Source organism: Myotis yumanensis, unplaced genomic scaffold, assembly GCF_028538775.1.
Source record: "Myotis yumanensis isolate MYYU_CA2020_CCGP unplaced genomic scaffold, mMyoYum1.0.hap1 SCAF_21, whole genome shotgun sequence".
In the NCBI taxonomy this organism is placed as follows: domain Eukaryota; kingdom Metazoa; phylum Chordata; class Mammalia; order Chiroptera; family Vespertilionidae; genus Myotis; species Myotis yumanensis.
Window position 1 is genome coordinate 8,862,718 of NW_027223772.1, and position 21,338 is coordinate 8,884,055.

Here is a 21,338-nt window from a genome sequence, read left to right on the forward strand (position 1 = left end):
GTGGAATGTAATCTGAATATAATAATGATTTTTGGAGGGTGCCTCCTGATATTAGGGAATTGGATTGGAAATCATTTACTCTTTGCATCTTTGTTCTTAAAAGCTTTCCTTTGGATTTCAGGCAATGCAGTATGGCTTCTTTAATTTCAACTCATTCAGACTTGATGAATACGAACACTATGAAGTAAGTTTTCAAGTACATTGATTTTAATTCTGCTACTTATGTTTTCCTTACTGAAGTATCACTGTTTTTACAAACACTGAGCAATGTGGGTGTATGTAGAGCAGGGGTGGGCAAACTTTTTGACTCGAGGGCCACAATGGGTTCTTAAACTGGACCGGAGGGCCGGAACAAAAGCATGGATGGAGTGTTTGTGTGAACTAATATAAATTCAAAGTAAACATCATTACATAAAAGGGTATGGTCTTTTTTTTTTTTTTTTTTTTTTTTAGTTTTATTCATTTCAAACAGGCCGGATCCGGCCCGCGGGCCGTAGTTTGCCCACGGCTGGTGTAGAGTATGAGGGAGTCCCGCGTGATCCTCGCACACAACCCAGTTCCTCATGGGCATCTGCCCTCGGTGGTGCCTCATTCCAGAGGGAATGCCACGCTCCAGCTGTTTCCTTAGCTTCAGTTTAACCCTTTGCGGTCTTTGTCTACTCTCAGCCACCAAAGCTTTTTTACCGTTCCGGTCGTATGTCTGCTCTCAGCCACCACAGCAAGGAACCGCACGAATCTTAACTCTATTCATTCATGTATCAGTTCACAATTTCTCTGAAAGCTCTTAAGTGTCTAAGCGACCTTGTCACGAACCAAAACATTGCCCCGACAAATCGGAGATATCGAAACTCAATATAAACAAATGCGGTCGTTCCACACCGTGGTGAGTCAGTCGCATTTTGAGAGTGAAGAAATCGACAAGCTTCGGAGATACTTCGCAGAATTTCAAATAAAGCTTTACAAATTACATTTAACTGTAATTAGGCATTCTCGCTTGTTAAGATATTTCAAAATAATACTCCAAAATGGCAAAAAAAAAGTTACTGAAAGAAGTGTACTGCGAATCTGAAAGTAACGATGAAGAGTTTTATTTTGGCACCTTGAATACTGACTCTGACGTAGAAAGTGATAACGTTTGTAGTGATTCTACTAGTAGTGACGTAGTTCCAAAAAAGAATTAATAAATCTTGTTTATCCTTCGTAATCTTGCATGTTATGTATCACTGCTCTTTCAATGGAAATTAATTCCGAGCAGTACGACACCCATGTCCAAATTTAATACGACCGCAAAGGGTTAAACATCTTTAGTAATGGTGACTTCATCTGGTGCCTAAATGAGACCATGTTTGTAAAACCCTTAGCACAGAATCTGATGAGATGAATAAATAGCCATGGCATCATCTAACCAGCCGTGGGCAAACTACGGCCCGCGGGCTGGATCCGGCCCGTTTGAAATGAATAAAACTAAAAAAAAAAAAAAAAAAAAAAAGACCATACCCTTTTATGTAATGATGTTTACTTTGAATTTATATTAGTTCACACAAACACTCCATCCATGCTTTTGTTCCGGCCCTCCGGTCCAGTTTAAGAACCCATTGTGGCCCTCGAGTCAAAAAGTTTGCCCACCCCTGAATAGCCTCTGGAAAATACGTTTTTATCACTACCGTTTGCATAAAGTCAGGACACTTCTGCTTGTGAATTTCACAAAGTAAACGCATACGGCTTAAATAAAAAAGGGAAGATTTATTGATGTTCATACGTAAAAGGCCAGGAGCAAGTGTGCCATCACACACGACCAGATTCAGGTACTCGCTCACCAGAAACGGTGCTGAAGGAGCGCTGTGTCCCGGGCTGGCCCTCAGGAGTGGTAACCACCAGCCACTGTGACGCTCCCCGTTGCCGAACTCACCAGAAAAGAGCATCCAGGCTCCAGCGGGAGACCGAAGAGATCCTCTCCTTGGCCTGGCTTAGATCCTATCCCTCGCCCTCAACCAGCACGTTCCCAGCAAGGGAGGGGTCGGTGGGGGAGCATACTAGCTCCCCCAGGAGCTGGAGTGCTGGGCTGGCCCTATCAGCCACACAGACCAAAGAAAGAAGAGTCCAGGCAGGCGAAACCACAGGTGTCCTCACACTGAAATGCAGTGTATTTCTTTAAAGAAAAGTAACTTGATTCTACTGTTTATCCCACCCTCCAGATCGATAGTGAGTAAGATACTTACGCTGAAGGTCTTTTCCAGCCAAGAATGCTCTGGGGTCTGATCTTCTTATCTTACTTTAGTTACCTGGAGCAGACATTGTCCCTGGTAATCGGTGATGTCATGCAGCATTTTATGCAGCAATATCTTGAATCCTCACGTAACTGTTCTTTAACAGTTAATTTCTAATTATTGTAAACTCTTAGGCATAACTAAACTGTTGTATTGATGGGTAGGGTTAGTAGCTACAATCAGTCATTACCGAGATGTACCCAAAATGTAAGAGCAAAATGTGCGATTTCTTAGGGCGCATCCTGTCTTTATTCTCTGTTAGAGCAATTCATTTCTAAAGTATAATATGTATTTCATTGCCACCTTATACTATCGACTGCAACTTAATTATTACACTTTTCTGGTGCTTGTCCTTATAAAATTAAACATTTAAAATAAAATATCTTTCCTATGGAAGCAGAACTCCTAAACCAGCATTCGGTGTTCCTTCTGTGCGGCACAGCCTCGCCCCGTGTGCCCCTCGGGAGCGACGCTGGCACTCGTTGGCTTCTCTCACTAACGCAGAAATGCCGGTGCTGGCAGGGAGCAGAGGTCACCACAAGTGTGTTTACTTTCAGTGAAATTGCTTTGAGACACGGGGACTATTCAGGCAGCTTCAGACAGGAGCTCACAGGCTGGTTTTGTTTGGTCTCCACAGTGTATTTAGAAATGTTGGGTTAGTGTTTCATTTCTTCCTTGATCCCCCCCCCCCCACCCCCCCCCCACCCCCGTTTTTACTTCTCTGAATTCAGGATGCATTTTATAATCACCTATGATTCAATGGAATCTAACTGCAGGTTTCTTGTTAAAAAAAACTTCAGATTTCTGTCTTCACTTGAAAATCAGAATACCTGGCAACACTTTCCTCATTCCCATTTAGGCCTGTTAGCATGGAACATGGGCTCGCCAGTTCTTCTCCGTGATAATTAAGTAACTTGGTTTTAGGTTATGGGCCTGGCCTGTGATGTTCAAGCAACTCAGTACATTTCTTACTTAGTCTTAGGTACACCTATACACGCCCAGCAAAACTAACTGATCTTATTTTTATCATTAGTTTTCTTCTTCGCTCTCAAGTGTCTCCTACTTTCTGCTCAAGTCCTTGTGTAATCATTTCTATTGTTGTTAAATTTGAATTCTATTTATCTTATAATAATTGTTATGGAAAAGACTTAGTAACAGGAAGTAAAGTGTTTTAAATTTCAGTTTTTTTCTAGAGACCTTCAGTGATCTTAGTATACTTACAATTTCAAATTTCCTGGTGGTTTAGTAAAAAATTTTCAGTGACCTTCTTATTAAATAGTTAGCAACATGATGCAGACATGTTTCTACAAATAAAAAGTAAATATCGAAAGTCCCAGAGCCTGAATAGATACTTTTTTCTCCTTTGTTCAATGAGTCAAGATTGCTCACATTGGAAGCCAGTTAGTCATTCAGGGAAATGGAAGTTTCCAGATCACTCCTAATGGAAAAGTTTACTTTTATATTAATTAGTAGCAACTATATGAGAATTTACTTGGATAAAATCACCAAAGTGCTTAGGTATATTTTAGATACCAGCAGTTGGTTGCTTTCTGAAGGCTGACTACCCAAGCAAAAAACACTTAAGAGAAAGTGATTAGGGCCAGAAAAAGTCAACTGACTCTTCTCTAGAATATTCAGAGCAGGCTCAAATTTAGTGTCCTGCCTCATCATTTATAAACAGCATTTGTGCTAAAGCAAATGGATTTGAAGTTCAGCAGGCATTCAATATTGAGAAGGGGTGTGGAGAGATTAAGTCTAAAAATGAATCATGCTGGTCTCTTTGCAGAAAGCAGAAAATGGAGATTTAAATTGGATAATACCAGGCCGATTCATTGCCTTCTGTGGACCTTATTCAAGAACCAGACTTGAAAATGGTATGCAAAAATATGGGACCTGGGTAGTTTTTTTATTAAAAGTATCCATCTTTTTTTTTTCTTTTTCTTTTTAAGAGGCCTAAGAGTTTAACTAAGGTACTTGATCATTTCAGTACATTATTCTGCCTGGATTTAACTTTATTTAATTTATTTTTTTACACTTATAATCAAAGTAGAGGCCCAGTGCATGAAATTCATGCACGGGGGGCGGGGGGGGGGGGGGGAGGGAGAGGGTGTTGTTCCTCAGCCGGGCCTGCACCCTCTCGCAATCCGGGACATCCCTCTCACATTCCCGGACTGCTGGCTCCTAACTGCTCACCTGCCTGCCTGCCTGATAGCCCCTAACTGCTCGCCTGCCTGCCTGCCTGATCACCCATAACTGCTCGCCTGCCTGTCTGATTGCCCATAACCACTCTGCCTGCCTGTCTGCCTCATCACCCCTAACCACTCGTCTGCCTGCCTGATCGCCCATAACTGCTCGCCTGCCTGTCTGATTGCCCGTAACCACTCTGCCTGCCTGCCTGCCTGATCACCTATAACTGCTCACTTGCCTGCCTGCCTGCCTGATCGCCCCTAACCACTCGCCTGCCTGCCTGATCTCCCCTAACTGCCTCTGCCTCTGTCCCCGCTGCAGCAGCTTCATCCAGAAGGACGTCCGGCTGTCTGGTCTAATTAGCATATTATGCTTTTATTATTGTAGATTGGTATTCAATGTCCAGTCTAGACACTGTTTCCACACAATTACAGATGAAATTGTTACCATTGTTTTCCTTCTGCATTTTACAACGTTTGGTAATTTCTTCATGTAGGTTACTACCAGCATTCTCCTGAGGCTTACATTCCCTATTTTAAGAATCACAACGTTACTACCATTATCCGTCTGAATAAAAGGATGTATAATGCCAAACAATTTACGAATGCTGGTTTCGATCACTATGATCTTTTCTTTGCGGATGGCAGCACCCCTACTGATGCGATCGTCAAAGAATTTCTGGATATATGTGAAAGTGCCGAGGGCGCCATTGCAGTGCATTGTAAAGGTATGTCTGTAGGGCTGGTTAACGAGTGGTGGGCATGTATGTGTACATGTGTGAGTATGTTTGTGGATATACCATGGTCATTAGATGATGTGCTTTTGTGGTTACAGAAGGTATTTTTTTTTAAGTTGCTTGTTTTTAGATTTTTTAATTGATTTCACAGGGAGGAAGGGAGAGGAAGAAAGAGATAAAAACATTGATGATAGAGAAACATCAATCAGCTGCATCCTGTATGCCCCCTACTGGGGGTCGAGCCCAAAGCCCGGGCATGTGCCCTGGCATGAAATGGCACCCACCAGCTTTTGGTGCCCGGGAGGGGGTGCCCAACCAACTGAGTCACATTGACTGGGCATAAGTTGCTTTTTTCTTAATCCCACTTTATTGTGGTTTTATTGATAAAAAAAAAAAAAAAAAAGCTCTACATATACAGAATGCTTTAAAACCCTAATTTCATATGAAAAGTATAACAAGTTAAATTGTGTTCATAGCCTTACAAAGGCTTATCACATGGAAATGTATTCATTTATTCATCACATAATCTGCTCCATGCCTGCTGTTCGGTGGCCCTAGGGTATGTCAGTGAGCAGAGCAGACAGATTGTTTGAAGAAACAATTGCTGAAAGTTTCCCAAATTTGAAGAAAGACGTGAATGTAAACATCAAAGAAACTCAGGGAGCCCCAAGCAAGATAAACTCTGAGACCCACACCCAGATGCATTATTATCAATCATTCTGAAGTCAGAGGCAAAGAGAATCTTGGAAACAGTAAAACAGAATCAACTTATCACATTCAAGGGACTTCAGTAAGATGTCAGTAGATTTCTCATCGGAAGGTTGATCTATAGGGTGTCCCAAAAAATGTATACACACTTTGAATGATTATAAAGTCAGTTTTTATTAACATATAGTTCATTTTTAAAATTTAAAAGAAGCTATAGAATGAATAATATTTTTTGTCAACTCCTGTTTTCAAACTGATGACTGTTCTGGTCCAGGCACTGCTAATAATGTGAAGCAATGGAATCACAAACATCAAGAATCATTTTGTTCAGTATTTGTGTGCCCTTGATTTGTCAACTGTTTCTGGTTTTGTAACATAAACTTTATATTTTATGTATCCCCATAAGAGTCTAGTGGATAATTTTTCTTTGTTCAAAGCTTAGTCTGGCCTCACCCGTTATTTTAAATCAGTTAAACCTAAAAAGGAATGAAAATGAAGTGAGTTATCAGCTGTTAAAGTGTGCATACATTTTGGGGGGACATAGGGTGTACACACTGCAAATAATAATAAAGGCAGAGTTTGTACTTCAACTGTGTTTTCCATCTTCCAGTAGCATTTTAGGATGAAATTCCTTTGTTCAAAGCTTACCTGGCTGAAGAGAAACATCAACTGAGCTCAGCTGTTAGTGTGTGTACTGTTTGGGGACATTTGGTAGTGCTGAAGGGAAGAGTCAGCCGCAAATCCTGCATCTGGCTAAACCTTTTCTCAAAAATGGGGTGAAATTAAGACATTCCCAGATAACTAAAAGGTGAGGGAGTTTGCTACCACTGGGCTTGACGTGCAAGAAAAGCTAAAGGTTGAATGGAAGGACACTAGCTAGTCACTAGAAACTATCTGAAAAATACAGATCTCTGGTCAAAGTAAATGCATTGGACACTTATAATGGCTGATATTACTGTTACTTAAGCTGTAAACTCTCTAATCAAAAGATGAGATTGGGAGAATGGCTTAAAAAATAAAAGAGAATCAATTTTAGATTCAAAGACGCAAATAGATTGAAAGTGAAAGGATGGGCAAAGGCGATTATACTGATATCAGACAAAAGAGACTTTAATGAAAGGTTATGAGTCAAAAAGGGGCATTATATATTAATAAAGGTTCAATACGGTAAGGAGATAGAACACTTACAAACATTTTACATGTCTAATAGACCTTCAGAATATGGGAAAGAAAATTGGACAGAATTGAAGGGAAAAATAATTGTCCAATACTAGTTGGAAATGTTAATATCCCACTTTCAATATGGGTAGAAAAACCAGACAGAAGATAAGTAAAGAAATGCAGGACTTGACCACCACAATAAACCAGCCACATCTCCGAGCCTAGGAGCACCCTACCCTGCCCACCAACTGAAGCGCTGTCGTCTCACGTACACGGGGGACATTGATGATGATTGCACAGCAGTGTGAGGTGTTTCAGTGCCACTGGATTGTACACTTGCAAACAGTTAAAACCATCTCCAGAAACTGGCCCCAAAGAAACATAGGTCTTTGAATTGCCTGACAAAGAATCTAACATGGCTGTCTGAAAAACGCTCAGTGAACTAAAAGGAAACTGAGAAGTAAATGAAATGAGGAAAATGATACAGTGGGGCCTTGACTTACGAGTGTCCCGACTAACGAGTTTTTTGAGATACCAGCTGTCTCTCGGCTGATTTTTTGCATTGAGTTGACAGAGTAATTTGAGTTAACGAGCTCCTTAGCGAGCTCGGTCTCAGAACGAATTAAATTCGTAAGTCAAGACCCCACTGTACATCCACAAAAATGGTTAAAGTGGAAAGTTTTATGTTATATGCATTTTATCACAACTTTAAGTAATGAATAATTTAAACAAAATTCAGCATGGGTTATTTCATGTTTTAAAAATTATAATAAGCAATACAACCTGAGGTGTTCCTTTGGGGTGGTTTGTGGTCCCCAGGTCATTTGGCAGTGTCGCAAGGCATTCTTTTGGTTTTCACAACGAGGGGGAGGGGTGTTCCTGGCATCTAGAGAGTGGAGGCCAGGGATGCCTCTGAACATCTTAAAACACACAGGCCCGCACTGGCAGCAAAGACTTGTCTGGCCCTAAATGTCAGCAGTGAAACCCAGAAGTGGCCTGGGGACCCGTTAAAAACCAGAAGAGAATTTGATATAATCAGATCTTTGTTTTGGGAAGAAAACTGAGGACAGTGTGAAGATTGGATTTTCAAGTGAAACGTGAGCTTGATCAGGAAGTGCATTAATGTGCTTGGCGCACCATAACAATACCACAGACTGTCAAACAGCAGGCATTTATTTTCTCATCGTTTTGGAGGTTAGAAGTCCACATTCAAGGTGCTGGCGGGTATGTGTCTGGGCAAGCTGCCCTGGCAGCCAACAGCCACCTTCTCTGTCTCTTGTGTACACTCACTCCTGGTGCGCTTCCTCATGTCATCGGAGCACCAGTCCTATTGGACTAAGTGCCCGCCGGGGCCTTATTTAACCTTAATTACCTTCATAAAGTCCTTTTTCCAGAGACTGTCATGTGGGACAGAGGACTTCAACATACTATGGATTTGGGGGGAAGGAGGGGGAGGAGACACATAATTCAGTCCATAACATTCTACTCTCTGGCTACCCAGTACTCACATTCTCACACATAAATATGACCATTCACTCCATCCCAACAGCCGCCCCCAGAGTCTTAACTCATTCCGTGGTCAGTCCAAGTTGAAAGTCTCAGGCCGATCGTCTAAGTCAGCTCTGGGTGACATTCAGAATTCCTCCCCAGCTGTGAGCCTGGGACAGCAGACCAGTCATGTTCTTCCAAAATGCAGTGGTGGGACAGGCATTCACATTCCAAATGGGAGGAATTAGAAAGAAGAAACGGTGACAGTCTAGACCTCGCAGAGCAAACGCCCTAAATCTTTCAGCTTGAAACGAATGCTCTTCTTTTTCTTTTAATTCTTTCAAAATGTTTTATTTCCATCATTAAAGTAAAATATTGCCAGCAATAAAATTGGAAACCACCAAAAAGTAAAGGGAGTAAAATCAACCATAATCTCAGCGTAACAGTGCAACTGCGTTTTATAGATTTATTTCCAGCCTTTTGTTCATCTGTAGGCCTCCGTTTTTGAGTTACAGAAAACCATGCTGTAAACACAGTTCCGCACCCTGTTTTCTCACTCAGTTGTGCAGGGGTAGGCAAACCACAGCCCTACTGACTGTACCTGGCCCACTGCCAGCTTTTGTCCATGAAACGAAGCTGGTTTTACATTTTAAATGGTTAAACAAAATCAAAAGAGGAATAATTTTTGGTGACATGAAAATTATATGGACTTCCAATTTGTGTCCATAAATTAAGTTTCATCGGAACACAGTCATACATATTTATTTATATATTGTCTATGGCTGCTTTTTGCTAAAACAGCAGAGTTGAATAGTTGTAAAAGAAATGGAAAAATTTTGTCAACCTCTGAAATACTGTATCTGAATCATGCTATTCAATTGGCTGCTAAATCTGTCCTTTGAAACTTAGCACACTTTAGGTGCTTAATAAAGGAATTTCTTCCAAACAATTCCAGGAGGGAAGGGGCTAGGACAGCCGTGGGCAAACTACGGCCCGAGGGCCGGATCCGGCCCATTTGAAATGAATAAAACTAAAAAAAAAAAAAAAAGACCGTACCCTTTTATGTAATGATGTTTACTTTGAATTTATATTAGTTCACACAAACACTCCATCCATGCTTTTGTTCCGGCCCTCCGGTCTAGTTTAAGAACCCATTGTGGCCCTCGAGTCAAAAAGTTTGCCCACCCCTGGGCTAGGAGGAGGAGGAGGAAGAGGGTTAGTGATTTTTAGACATGTCTCTTTTCAGGCATCTGCTGGACTTGTTATTCCCAACCAGGGGAAAAGACGTCTTCTCCCTGGTCAGTAAGAAGAAAGACGTCTTTCGTCAATCTTTCACGGCTAAATAACAGCTTCCTAGTGTCCTTTTAAAATGTTATTTGAGACCAAAATGATCTTGTTGCCATCACATGAGTCACATCTAATTTTCCCTTAGCTGTGCAGAAGCTTTGGTGAATTTTCCCCCCTTTGGCTTTGGGAAGCTATTCTTTGCCCTTTTTTTATTAAACTTATTGGGTTGACATTGGTTAAAGTGATCATATAGGTTTCAGGTGTGGGTTCCTGTGTTACAAGATCTGTGTTCTGCACTGTGTGTCCACCACCCGGAGTCAAATGAGAAGAATACTGTCTGGCTCCATTATCTATTCCACAGGCCCGCCTCCTTGGCTCTGGTGGTGGCCTTGTCCCTGACGTTATGGACCGTGTAGCCTGGTCCATGCCCCTGGGCCTGGGTGGTGGCAGCCGTGCCCACCTCTGTGTCTATTTCTGGCTTCTGGTGGTTAAATCCCTGGGTAATGTCTATGGAGTTGCATGTTCAGCCACACCATTGGTGTTGTCTTCAGAACATGTGTGCTTGCTTTCCGCAGTATGGATAGGCCTAGAACTTTCAAAATGTTTAGTTTCTGGTTCCTTTTTGTTTAAAAAGGTCTTGGATTCATCTCCCTCCGCTCGTATTTTATGTGTTAGTAAGGAGACCCCCGGCTGCACCTTCAAACCTTCGCACACGGATGATCTCCTTTGCTAACTATCCAAGGCCGCCGCTCACAGTTTTGCTTTCCACAAAGCCTGCGGACACGGTGCAGCCAGGAGTTTGCCTCTTTCTAACAAGGATGGCCTTTCTTCTAGTTTCCAGTAACATGGTCTTCAATTCCACCTGTGTCTGCTCCAGAATCCGTGCTAACGTGCATATTCCTGCCAACAGCTCCTTCAAGGCAGTCTGGGTGTTTTCTTACAGGAGCCTTGAAACTCCTGCAGCCTGTAAATTCCAGTGCCAGAGCCACTCCCGATTCTTTATGTGTTGTTATGGTTATGGTACCAAATCTGTAGCAAGGAGGGTTTTCCAGAGAAGCAACCAATAGGACATGTATGATGCATAGAAGGAGATTTAGGGAAAGGATTTGGCTCACACACAAGGGTGGCTGGCAGGCTGGAGACCCAGAGGAGCCAGTGGTGCGTGAAGGCTGGAGGCGGTCTGATGGAGAGCCCCTCCTAGCTTGGGGAGGCCAGTCTTTTTGTTCTGTTCATACCTTCAACTGATTGAATGAGGCCCACCCACATGGAGGGTAATCCACCTACTCAAAAGTCCACTATTCTCACCCAAATACACCTACCAGGCTGACACATAAAATTACCTTCACAGGATGAAATAGAGTAGTTTAGGCGAGAGTCAAGGAGGAGAGCAGCAATAGAGTTTTTAAAAAATCATGTGAAAACGAGTAGGAAAGTACAGTAGAAACACTGGCAAATGAAGGGGAAAGTTTTGCAAGATTTTAAGCCTGTGTTTTTGGGAATATGATTTTATCATTAAGAGAAAACTCAGGGTAGAAGCACTGTACTTACTGAGAGTCGTCAGTTGGACAGCGATTTTCATTCTTGGCTGTGTGTAGAGTCATTTGGGGGATTTTAGGAATCTCTGTCGAGGCGGCATTGTGGGACCATTAAATCCGTTCTCTGGAGGTGTTTTGAGACCTCTCCAGGTGATGGCAGTGCGCGCCCGAACTCCAGGACCGCTGTTTGGGGAGGCAGGCCCGCCCCTCGCAACAGGGACCAGGTCTGATTGGCTTGTTTCCCGTCCTAGCTGGCCTTGGACGAACGGGCACCCTGATAGCCTGCTACATCATGAAGCATTACAGGATGACCGCGGCCGAGGCCATCGCCTGGATCAGGATCTGCAGGCCTGGCTCCGTGATCGGGCCTCAGCAGCAGTTCTTGGTGACGTAAGTAGATGGAAGGCTTTGGTGATTCCTCGGGAACGCTGGGTCTGGATACTGATCGGAAGTAGACGTCTTAGTCTCCGTAAGGACAGACGGTCTAGGAGGGCGACCTTGTTCGTTTGTCTCTTTCTCAAAAAGTGTACGTTGATGCTGTTTAAATGCTCTGACAGGAAACAGTCAAACCTCTGGTTGGAAGGAGACTATTTCCGTCAAAAGTTAAGGGGCCAGGAGAACGGCAAACACAGAGCAGCTGTCTCCAAGCTCCTCGTGGCTGTGGACGACATTTCACTCCATGGGGACAAGCATCACGACAAGCAAGAAGCTGAGCTGGTAATGGAACCATCCTCGTCGCTCTGTTGCTATTTCTTTAAATGCCTTTGAGAACCTTTCAGGGCACGGAGGAAACGGCAGATCGAGTAATAAAGCACATTTTGAGGGATTATTGTCACATTTTTTATACGTAGAGTCCTCTCTAGGAACTTTCTGCTAAATAGTTAGAACAAGGTGATGTGTCCATGACACTGGAGTTCTTACACACTGGGCACTGGTGGGAGGGGATGCGAAGGAAGCGCTGTCGGTGGCCCTAGTGACCCCCTTCCCGACACCTTGCCCATTTGTGACAGCTGACCTAGGGACCGGTCGTTCCCACGTGGGGAACTGTAGAGAACCAAGCGTTTAGGGGTAGCTGTACTGTGTTAAGCGATGGTAAGTAGATGTGAAATTTTAAAAAGCATGTTTCCAATACTGAAAGCCCATTATGCCTCTTCACTGTCAGTGTTCTGTAGCAGGAGCGCCATTAGCTTCTGTGTCTGGAAGTGAAGGTTGGGTGTCGTGCCACGTGACCTGTAGCTTTATTTCAAAAGCAGCGGCTATTGTAGAGTTCAGCCAGAAGCGGGCGTGCGTGCCCCGGGGATGGGCGTAGCTGCTGTGCTTTGCTGCGTGAGCCAGGCAGCCGGGGCGGTTGGCTCAGTGTGTTTTTACTTGTACAGTACAGCGACGACGACGAAGGCTACGGCGTGACGCAAGGAGATAGACTCCGGGCCCTGAAAAGCAGAAGACAGTCAAAAACAAGCGCGGTGCCCCTCACGTGAGTCCGGGCGCCCTGGCGGGGCTGGTGTGATTTCGTGCGTGTCGGAGGCCTTCGGGAGCATTTGTCCGGTACATTTCCTCCATGGTTGCATGTCCCTTGGGCCACTTTGAAATGATTCTAAATTATTTTAAATCGAGTTATTTTAAATAGCCTACGAAGCTCCTGGCTATCCTCTGTTTATCTCCATCTCCATCCTGACCCCTAGCCTGTGTATAGGAAAGCTTTAGGAATGCTTTTCCTCTGGAATCATCTCTGGACACCCTCAGGGTGTCAGACCAAGTGTAAACCACAAACAATAGATTTGTCCATAATTATTAAAAATGGTGAATATCCTTAGACTCACTGCTATGGTGCAGGTAATCTCTTCACTACGGTAGAATTGAATCCGTGGTGACATGGTGGCTTAATGTCATCATATTACTTTAGGGCAACAATAGATCAAACTATATGTTTTATTTAACTTTTTTGTTTGAGGAATTATATTCAAGTTTCAGAAGAAGGTTTAGCGTGGGAATAGGAAGTATTAGAGTCAGTGAGTGTGTGTTTGTCCACTTGTTGTTGCTTGTGTAAGTGGTAGTTTGGATAAAAGCTCGCAGAACATCCAGTATGATTTTTTTTTAAAAAGTAGAATAAAAAACTTAGCCATCATACTTTTTTCCCTAGGGTATTCTCTTTTTTCTAAAATCCTCAACTGAAGATAAGTTTTTTATTGATTCTAGAGAGAGAGGAAAGGAGGGAGGGAGAGAGAAGAAGAAAGAGAAACATTGATGTGAGAGAGAAACATTGGTTGCCTCCTGTATGCATCCTGACCAGGAATTGAACCTGCAGACTAGATATGTGTCCTGAGCAGGAATTGAACCCTGCAACCTTTTGGTGGACGGGGCGATGCTCCAACCATTTAGCCACCCGACCAGGGCTGTAGGGTATTCTTCAGTAGATGCTCCCACCTGTGACACTGGACTTCGTCCTTCCAATAACCTCTCATCGTTGTGGGGCACCCAGTTTCCAGTCCCTTCCCCCTATTATGTGGTGGACAGAGGCCAGTTACTCAGTTATTAAGCATCTTGTAATATGGTGCATAAGGTGCTAATGACAGTAAATGTTCATGGCAGAGAAGAGGAAGCCTTATTTTTCATTAAAAATAGTTCTTCCCTGGTATCTCCTAATAATCTTAACTTCTCACGTAGAATTGCCCCTGAGGCACGTGTTGGGCTGGGCCTCTGCCTCAGGCGTCCTTCCAAGATCCAAGAGAAGAATAGAATTTTCCAGAATAAGGAGCTATGTGAGTGGAGGGCATCGGTGTTGACTGTAGGCACCATTTAAGCATTATCTTTGCAATGGGATTGCCATCAGCTAGAATGCTTGTACATTTTATGTAATTTTTTCAAGTGCCATTTTTAAAAATTTCATTAAAAGTCTTTATTTAAAGCTTTATGGGTTATTTTTATTTAGAAACATGATAGTCCCTCCAAATAATTATTCTGAAGCCCATTTTAGACCTGATGGAGGCAACAGGCAGTGCCCAACGCAGAGCCTGTCAGACGTCAGTGTGCACGAGTCTCCTGGGGGAGCTGGGCCCGGCGGGGCAGCAGTCCCACATTCCGGCAGGCTTCCCGGTGCGGCAGGTGCCGTTGCCCAGGCCACGCGTGGGGAGCCCCAGGAAGGGAGATTCTGTGGCTGCTTTTCATCTGCCCGGGTGTTTTGTATTGTTTTTAAGAATCTGCAGCATCTGTTTATTTCTCAACAGCTTATTGCGTTCTCCAGTTGGGATGACAGTTCTGCTTGGTCCAATATTTTGTTAAATAGGGCTTGTGGGAAATTTCCTGTCTCTGAGCCTAGAGTTCAGCTCACTCTTTTCCAGAACATTCGAGGCCATAACTATCTCTCGTAGCTGATGGGTTTATGGTAAAATAAAAGAAACAGTAAATGAAGACTGACATCCTAAATGTGAAGGTGACACTAGATGCCATTCCTCTCCCCTTGGTGTTTGAGGCCCTGGGGGGAAGCCGAGGGTGCTCAGTGATGGTGAATGAGGAACTGGCGAGGGCGGGGGAGGGGGAGCCAGCCTCGCCCCCACCCCAAAGCCAAACGAGGACCCTGGCCCTTTGCTCTGAAGCACTCTTGGTATAAATTAAAACCAAGTAAAATGGTAAACGTTATAAATTTTAAAAAAAAACTAGTTCAGGATCCCCTTTCATTATAACCCAAAAATAATAGAATGGCCCCCAAACTGTCCCCCTCATAGGCACAGTTAGCAGGCTTAGAGGCCACACTTTTGAAGGAAAAGGCCAAAGCCCCCCCATTGTGTGCACAGGCCCTGGGACGTTCCGTCAGTCTCAGCACCTTCCCCTCCTGGGCAGCAGCCTGCCTGCCCTCTCCTCTGTTCTTTGAAACCCTATTAAAATCATCTCTTTGTTGCTCTTATCTGTAGCTCTCTTGGCTCTAAAAAAGGAGATCAATTGGAGATTTTTTTCCCCCTCCCAAATCTTTGTTGTTATTTTAGAAAGAAAAGTCCCCTGAGAGAGTTTTCAACTGCAGTTTATTTTTTTTTAATATATTTTATTGATTTTTTACAGAGAGGAAGGGAGAGAGATAGTTAGAAACATCGATGAGAGAGAAGCATCAATCAGCTGCCTCCTGCACATCTCCTACTGGGAATGTGCCCGCAACCCAGGTACATGCCCTTGACCGGAATCGAACCTGGGACCTTTCAGTCCACAGGCCGACGCTCTATCCACTGAGCCAAACTGGTTTCGGCTCAACTGCAGTTTAGATTGAGAAACCTGAATTCAATCCCCGCCTTCCGAGTGACTCCCCTGTCACTGCGGGCAAGTTATTTTTCTTTGCTATTGGCACTTAAATCCAAATGAAAATACTCATCATAAGGAAAGTTAGTGAGAAACATGTGATTCTTAAGAGAAAGGTATGGTACGTAAAATACCATTCCAACTACCGGTTTCTATTTTATAGTCAATATTCGGGGAAAGTGAAAGTCATTAGAAATTGTAAAATAGTCATTTTCTCAGAAAGCCTGTGTGAGCCTGCCCACCGTGAAGACAGTAGGTCATGTAGCTCCATGACCTGGAGGTGATCGTCGGGAATGATGGCAAGTACGTGGCTGTCTGTGCTCAAGTAGATTTCGTAGATTTGATAACTTCCCCCGTGCTGCCTATCTCTGCATACTGATCATTTCTGCTAGTGTGTTGTGGTTCAATGAGATGCTTCATGAAGAGGGGAAATGTATCCTACACAGGAATATGCAAAAGTATAGATCAATTCGCCTTGAAAAGCCTTACACCCCCCTTAGCAGTACAGTGTTGACGGGTGTGTTTTTCATCCCTGGAAAATAATTCATATGCCAGGAGCTTCATTGGAGGAGCAAATAAAGGTCTATACGGCAGACACCTGGACATTCAGGCCATTCTGCCTTTAAGATAACTGTTAAGTCAGTAACTACAAGTGAAAATTGGGATTGGTGGGGTCCAGTAGTGCTCCAAGTCACTGATTACATTCTGGGTAACTATTAAGCCTGTAACCTTACCCATGCAGCAGGTTTGGTTTGGTTTTTCTTTGCTGGCAGGAGTAAGTGAGAGAGTGTGGTCTAGATTTGGGTTCACGCCCACATAGGATGCCTGGGCCTGGCACCTAGTCTTCAATGATTAAGATGACAGACATTGATGACGATGTCTGTACAATCTTCATAGTTTGTACCCAATAGTTTGCACAAAGCAAAGACTCAATGGAGCCTTTTGTTATTGGTCACAGATGTGTCGGTGACCGTTTGGAAATGTAGTTGGAAGGAGTTACCACCCTCCCAACTGTGAGGAGGTCCCTTCCTCACTGCTGGAAGCCAGGCAGGGGAGTAAGAAACACCAAGCTGAAAGCTGAGTTGAGTTGCATGAGAAAAACAACAAAGGAAATGTGTACAGTACAGCAGGTCCTCCAATAATGTCACTTTATTCATGACACTGATGAGATGCTGTAGGAGATTAACTTTTGTTAATACCAATTAGTCTACGGTAAAATTGGTTTTGTCGTATTTTGTTTTGCATAAAGTTGCAGAATCATCGATGATGTTAAGTGAGGACTTACTGTATTAGTTCATAAGGATAATTGTCTTCTGTCGTGTTGTCTGGGTTGCCTGTACTTTTGCAATCCTTCTTTTCAGGATACGAACCTCCTGGATGATACAGAGTATGGCTCTATTGAAGTGAGAGCAGCCCCACTATGCTGTGTCTGCTGCTAATGGTGCCTCCGAGGGGATGGACGGCTGTTAGTTATCAGTTGGTTGGTTTTGCCTCCTTTTCCCCTCTGGTTTGGTTCAGTTTTTTGTGTGTGCATATCGTGCTTTTTGAAGAATTTCAACCCTATAACAACAACTTTGATTTCTGTATCATACAATTATATTAACATGGGGCAGTTATTGAACTAAAGATTGGGCCTACTCTGTTCTTACCAAGTGTCAAATTAGTTTAATACTGAAGACAGCATTTTTTTTGTTGTTAATCCTCCCCCGAGGATATTTTCCCATTGATTTTTAGAGAGAGTGGGAGGGTGCGGGAGAGACAGAGGGAGAGAAACATCGATGTGAGAGAGACACATCAGTTGGTTGCCTCCCGCACATGCCCTTGACCGGGAATCACTGGACGCTCTAACCACGGAGCATGCCAGCCAGGGCACGACCGCCTTTTTTCCCAACGTAATATAGCAAAACCCCATCCTTGTTTCCCACCCTTTCGCATCATCACGGGGTGTCTAAAACTTACACATGGCTTCATTTATTTATTGTTTTATTTATTTTGGCTTCTCAGTTTGAACATCTGTTCTTTCCCTTCACCCCTTTCCAGATGTTCCCTAGCTGTGCTGACCTCTGCACTGTGTAGTGTTGTCATCTGGTGGATTGTTTGTGACTACATTCTTCCCATCCTGCTATTCTGTCTCGATGGTTTAAGAGCACAGTAGCCATCGGACCCTTTGACAAATAGCTGCTGTGTAAGTGTCCCACCCATTTCTCTACTAGCTCACTGCTGCCGTTTCCCATGATGCATGTTTTTGTCGCTAGCAGCTCTCCTCGCTTTATTGATTTGCTTTTTCTCAAAGGTCCTTTTTCGAAAACTCAACTCATGGTGTGGTGTCAGGGAAGGGGGCCTTTCACTATTCTTTTCATACAAGGGACATTAAAAACAACACACTTTGATTTTTTTGGTTTTTTTTAATGTTTTTATTTATTTCAGAGAAGGGGAGAGGGAGAGATAGAGACATCACTGATGAGAGAGAATCATCAATAGGCTGCCTCCTGCACGGCCCCTTCTGGGGATCGAGCCCGCCCCCCGGGCATGTGCCCTGACTGGGAATCGAACTGCGATCCTTGGCTCCTGAGTCGATACTAGCCACTGGCTTTGTGTTTAAGATGTGCTGACTCTTAACAGATTTCTTGAAGTAGCAATTTCTTTCCCTCTTAAAAATATTTAGTTACTTTGGGGCGCTTTTCTTTCCATTACCTGTCTGTACAACTTTTCTCTAGTTTCTAGAGTAAATATTTTTAGCATATCCTTTCCAATCTAGCAGAAGTAAGTTTCGCACTGATTTTCTTCTGTTGGTAAAGATCGGACTTTGTAGCCAGGAGGTCTCGAGGCCGTGTACATAGCCTCTCGCAGCAGCTGCTTCCCAGCAAGTCTCTGTCTTGAGTTTGCGGAGCTCTCTCCTCGACCTCGCTTCCCTGCCTCCCCTCACAGTCACGTGCAGTGTTCAGAACTGGATGTTGGACGGAGGGAAGCAGAGAAGACTGGAGTCTTGTCTGTTTGTGTTTCTGCATGACCAGCGCTGCTCCTGCCTTCCTTCTTTCCCCGAAAGCAACCAAAATGCCTTTCTTAGGGTGACATGGACAGACTGTGTTCTCTGGACACCTCTCACCCTTAAATGAATACCGTGCCCGAGAAGAGACGTCTTTCCTGCAGAAGAACGTGCACGAGCTCACCGGGATCTCCAGCCCAGACCCAGCGCAGGCCCGGCGGTGCCCTGGCGGCTGCCGAGACCGCGCCCTCTCCCGTCTAGGCTGCCTTCCTTATTCTCTGACATTTTTTCTTTAGCTCATTCAAGGATTTCTCTTCTTGTTCCAACTCGGACCTGGGAGTTTTATTAAGAAATACAAAAGTTCCTGCTAGGACTTCCTCCAAAGTAACATTTCATGGCAACCACCACTCGTGTTTTATGGTTTCATTGAGTGTCTTCAGATGGTGGGGAAGGACTGTGAAACCTAGCAGACTTCATTCTTTTCAAAATTAAGGAAAAGCTGCTTAACGTGTTTCTATTTGTGACCTTTTCTTAAAATGTGTCATTAAATACGAAGTTGTCGCATAGGCTGACACACTGTTTCCAATATAGACGGCCCTTCCCGGTGGTTTTCCAGCGGCAGAGCTGTCTTGAATAGATGAGCTCCAAATGGGTGGTGGCGCTGCTAATAGTACTCAGGTGCTTTGATTGTTTATTTTCCCAGGGTAACTTTTAAATGGGCTCCATGAGGCTCTCTTCTGTTTACCGTCTAGGAAGGTGTAACCTTTCTCTGTTATTACTAATACTCGCCATTGCACTAGACCCGCAGCAGAGTATCCATTCAGCCTGATTGATTAATTTGGAATTTACAGAAATCAAAGCTTTCAAGGGTAACGATGGGGTAAACAAATGGAGTCCTCGTAGTTGTCTTTGAGGCGATTGCTCGTGGCCACAGTTGGCGGCGTGCCTGGAGCTGGCGACGCCAAGGACCCCCCGATTGCTGCGTCAGACTCTTAGTGGGAAGATGCATCCGGAGTTGCAGGGCCCCGGCTCATCATTTCGAAAGCTCGTTTGGCATCCGCGGTCGACAGCCAGTGTAAATAGTACATAGTTGCACTGATGGACTCTTTTCTTGGAATTGAATGTTTATGTTCGAGGCACTTTTGTGGCTTGATAGTTTTTACTTTACAATATTCCTCAAGTTGCAGATGTCATGTCCAAACTTGGGGAATGTTGGGGCTCGGCAGATCCCGCAGAGAAGAAAGGGCCAGAGAGGGTTCTGCTGGGGAGGGTGGGGGAGAGAAGGTGCATGTGCTGCCTATTGCTCTGCAAGGTCACGTGATTGGTTTGAAGGTGGGAATGGTTCCTTCTCGCTTAGCTTGGCAGTCTGCCAGCTTATCCCCTTGCCAGGTAGTACTGGAGGCTCTCTCAGGTAATATCTAAGTGCAGTCGCTGGGTTTTTCCCTCCTCATTGATGCATAATCTACAGATGTAAGAGCTGCTCTATTGTTAATACAAATAGCTGGTGGCCCGAATCTTTATTAGTGTGGCTAATGCATTCTAAATGTCTACCATGCTCTATTTCAAAGTTCCACATCAGTTATTAATATTATTATATTAAGTCACATTAATTGTTTACACTAATTTGATAGATACTTTAAAATACTTTTTAAAAAACAAAAAACTTTCCTGTCAGCCTAAAATTTGATTTAGCGGTAATTTCTTGTCTTGAATAGTATTGTCAATTTAAGAAATCAGATCTCAAATTTCCTAAGCAGGCGACGCATTGGCCCGTGTTTTTCCTCACATTAACGATTGGACGGTGCGGTAGTTGTCCATACTCTGGGCTGTCAGTGGCCTCATTTGAGGAGTCGGTGTCTCACTTCCTCCGTTTGTGGAAATGGAGATAAACCGCCTTGCCCGGCAAGCGCCCTGGGCCTGGGCTCAGAAACGGCAGCGGGAGCCCCCTTGGCTGGTTTTTGTTGTTTTATTTTTTCTTTATGAAAAATTCTTGATTCTAGATTCACATCTTTGACAGACACTCCTTTATGTAATCAGAAAAACTTTAAATAAATCCTTTGTTTTCAGGCATAGAATTCATGTGCCAGGGCAGTGGGTGTCTTTAATCGCACAACTGTATCTGCTGCATATGCCAGCACAGTCAACATTTAGGACAGTGATGGCAAACCTTTTGAGCTCGGCGTGTCAGCATTTTGAAAAACCCTTACTTAACTCTGGTGCCATGGAACATATAGAAATTTTTTGATATTTGCAACCATAGTAAAACAAAGACTTCTTTTTTGATATTTATTTTATATATTTAAATGCTATTTAACAAGGAAAAATCAACCAAAAAAATTAGTTCGCGTGTCACCTGTGACACGCGTGTCATAGGTTCGCCATCACTGATTTAGGAGGTAAAACTTGACGAGAAGTCCTGAGTCCAGCATTGGCTCATTAGCGAGGATCAGTTTCCCTCAGTAAGATGGGGTGGGCGGGGGCGAGCGGGGCTGTCTCATGAGGCTTTCAGAAACCCTCGATGGACAGCAGCCCGGGGACCACTAGTTTGTTGGAATGGTTTCTTTTTTAAAAATATATGTTTTTTTAAATTGACTTTAGAGAGAGAAAGGGTAAGAGTGAGATAGAAACAACAATAAGAGAGAAACATTGATCGGCTGCCTCCCGCATTCCCCCGACCAGGGGTGGAGCATGCAACCAGG

The 21,338-nt window shown here is 43.7% G+C and overlaps 1 protein-coding gene across 10 annotated transcripts in view; it reads left to right on the forward strand.

Annotated features, from left to right (window-relative positions):
* CDC14B (cell division cycle 14B) overlaps window positions 1-21,338 on the forward strand; it is a 95,668-nt gene that overhangs the window by 66,042 nt on the left and 8,288 nt on the right. For 7 of the 10 annotated variants that reach the window (XM_070400878.1, XM_070400880.1, XM_070400881.1 and 4 more), the window contains exons 7-12: window positions 122-184; window positions 4,054-4,141; window positions 4,951-5,181; window positions 11,621-11,759; window positions 11,927-12,086; window positions 12,746-12,843. In XM_070400878.1, the coding sequence (XP_070256979.1) occupies window positions 122-184; window positions 4,054-4,141; window positions 4,951-5,181; window positions 11,621-11,759; window positions 11,927-12,086; window positions 12,746-12,843 (779 nt within the window). Of the gene's footprint in view, window positions 1-121; window positions 185-4,053; window positions 4,142-4,950; window positions 5,182-11,620; window positions 11,760-11,926; window positions 12,087-12,745; window positions 12,844-14,033; window positions 14,402-17,693; window positions 17,839-21,338 lie in introns of those variants that run through there. The other 3 variants (XM_070400884.1, XM_070400887.1, XM_070400883.1) reach the window with 2 other exon arrangements.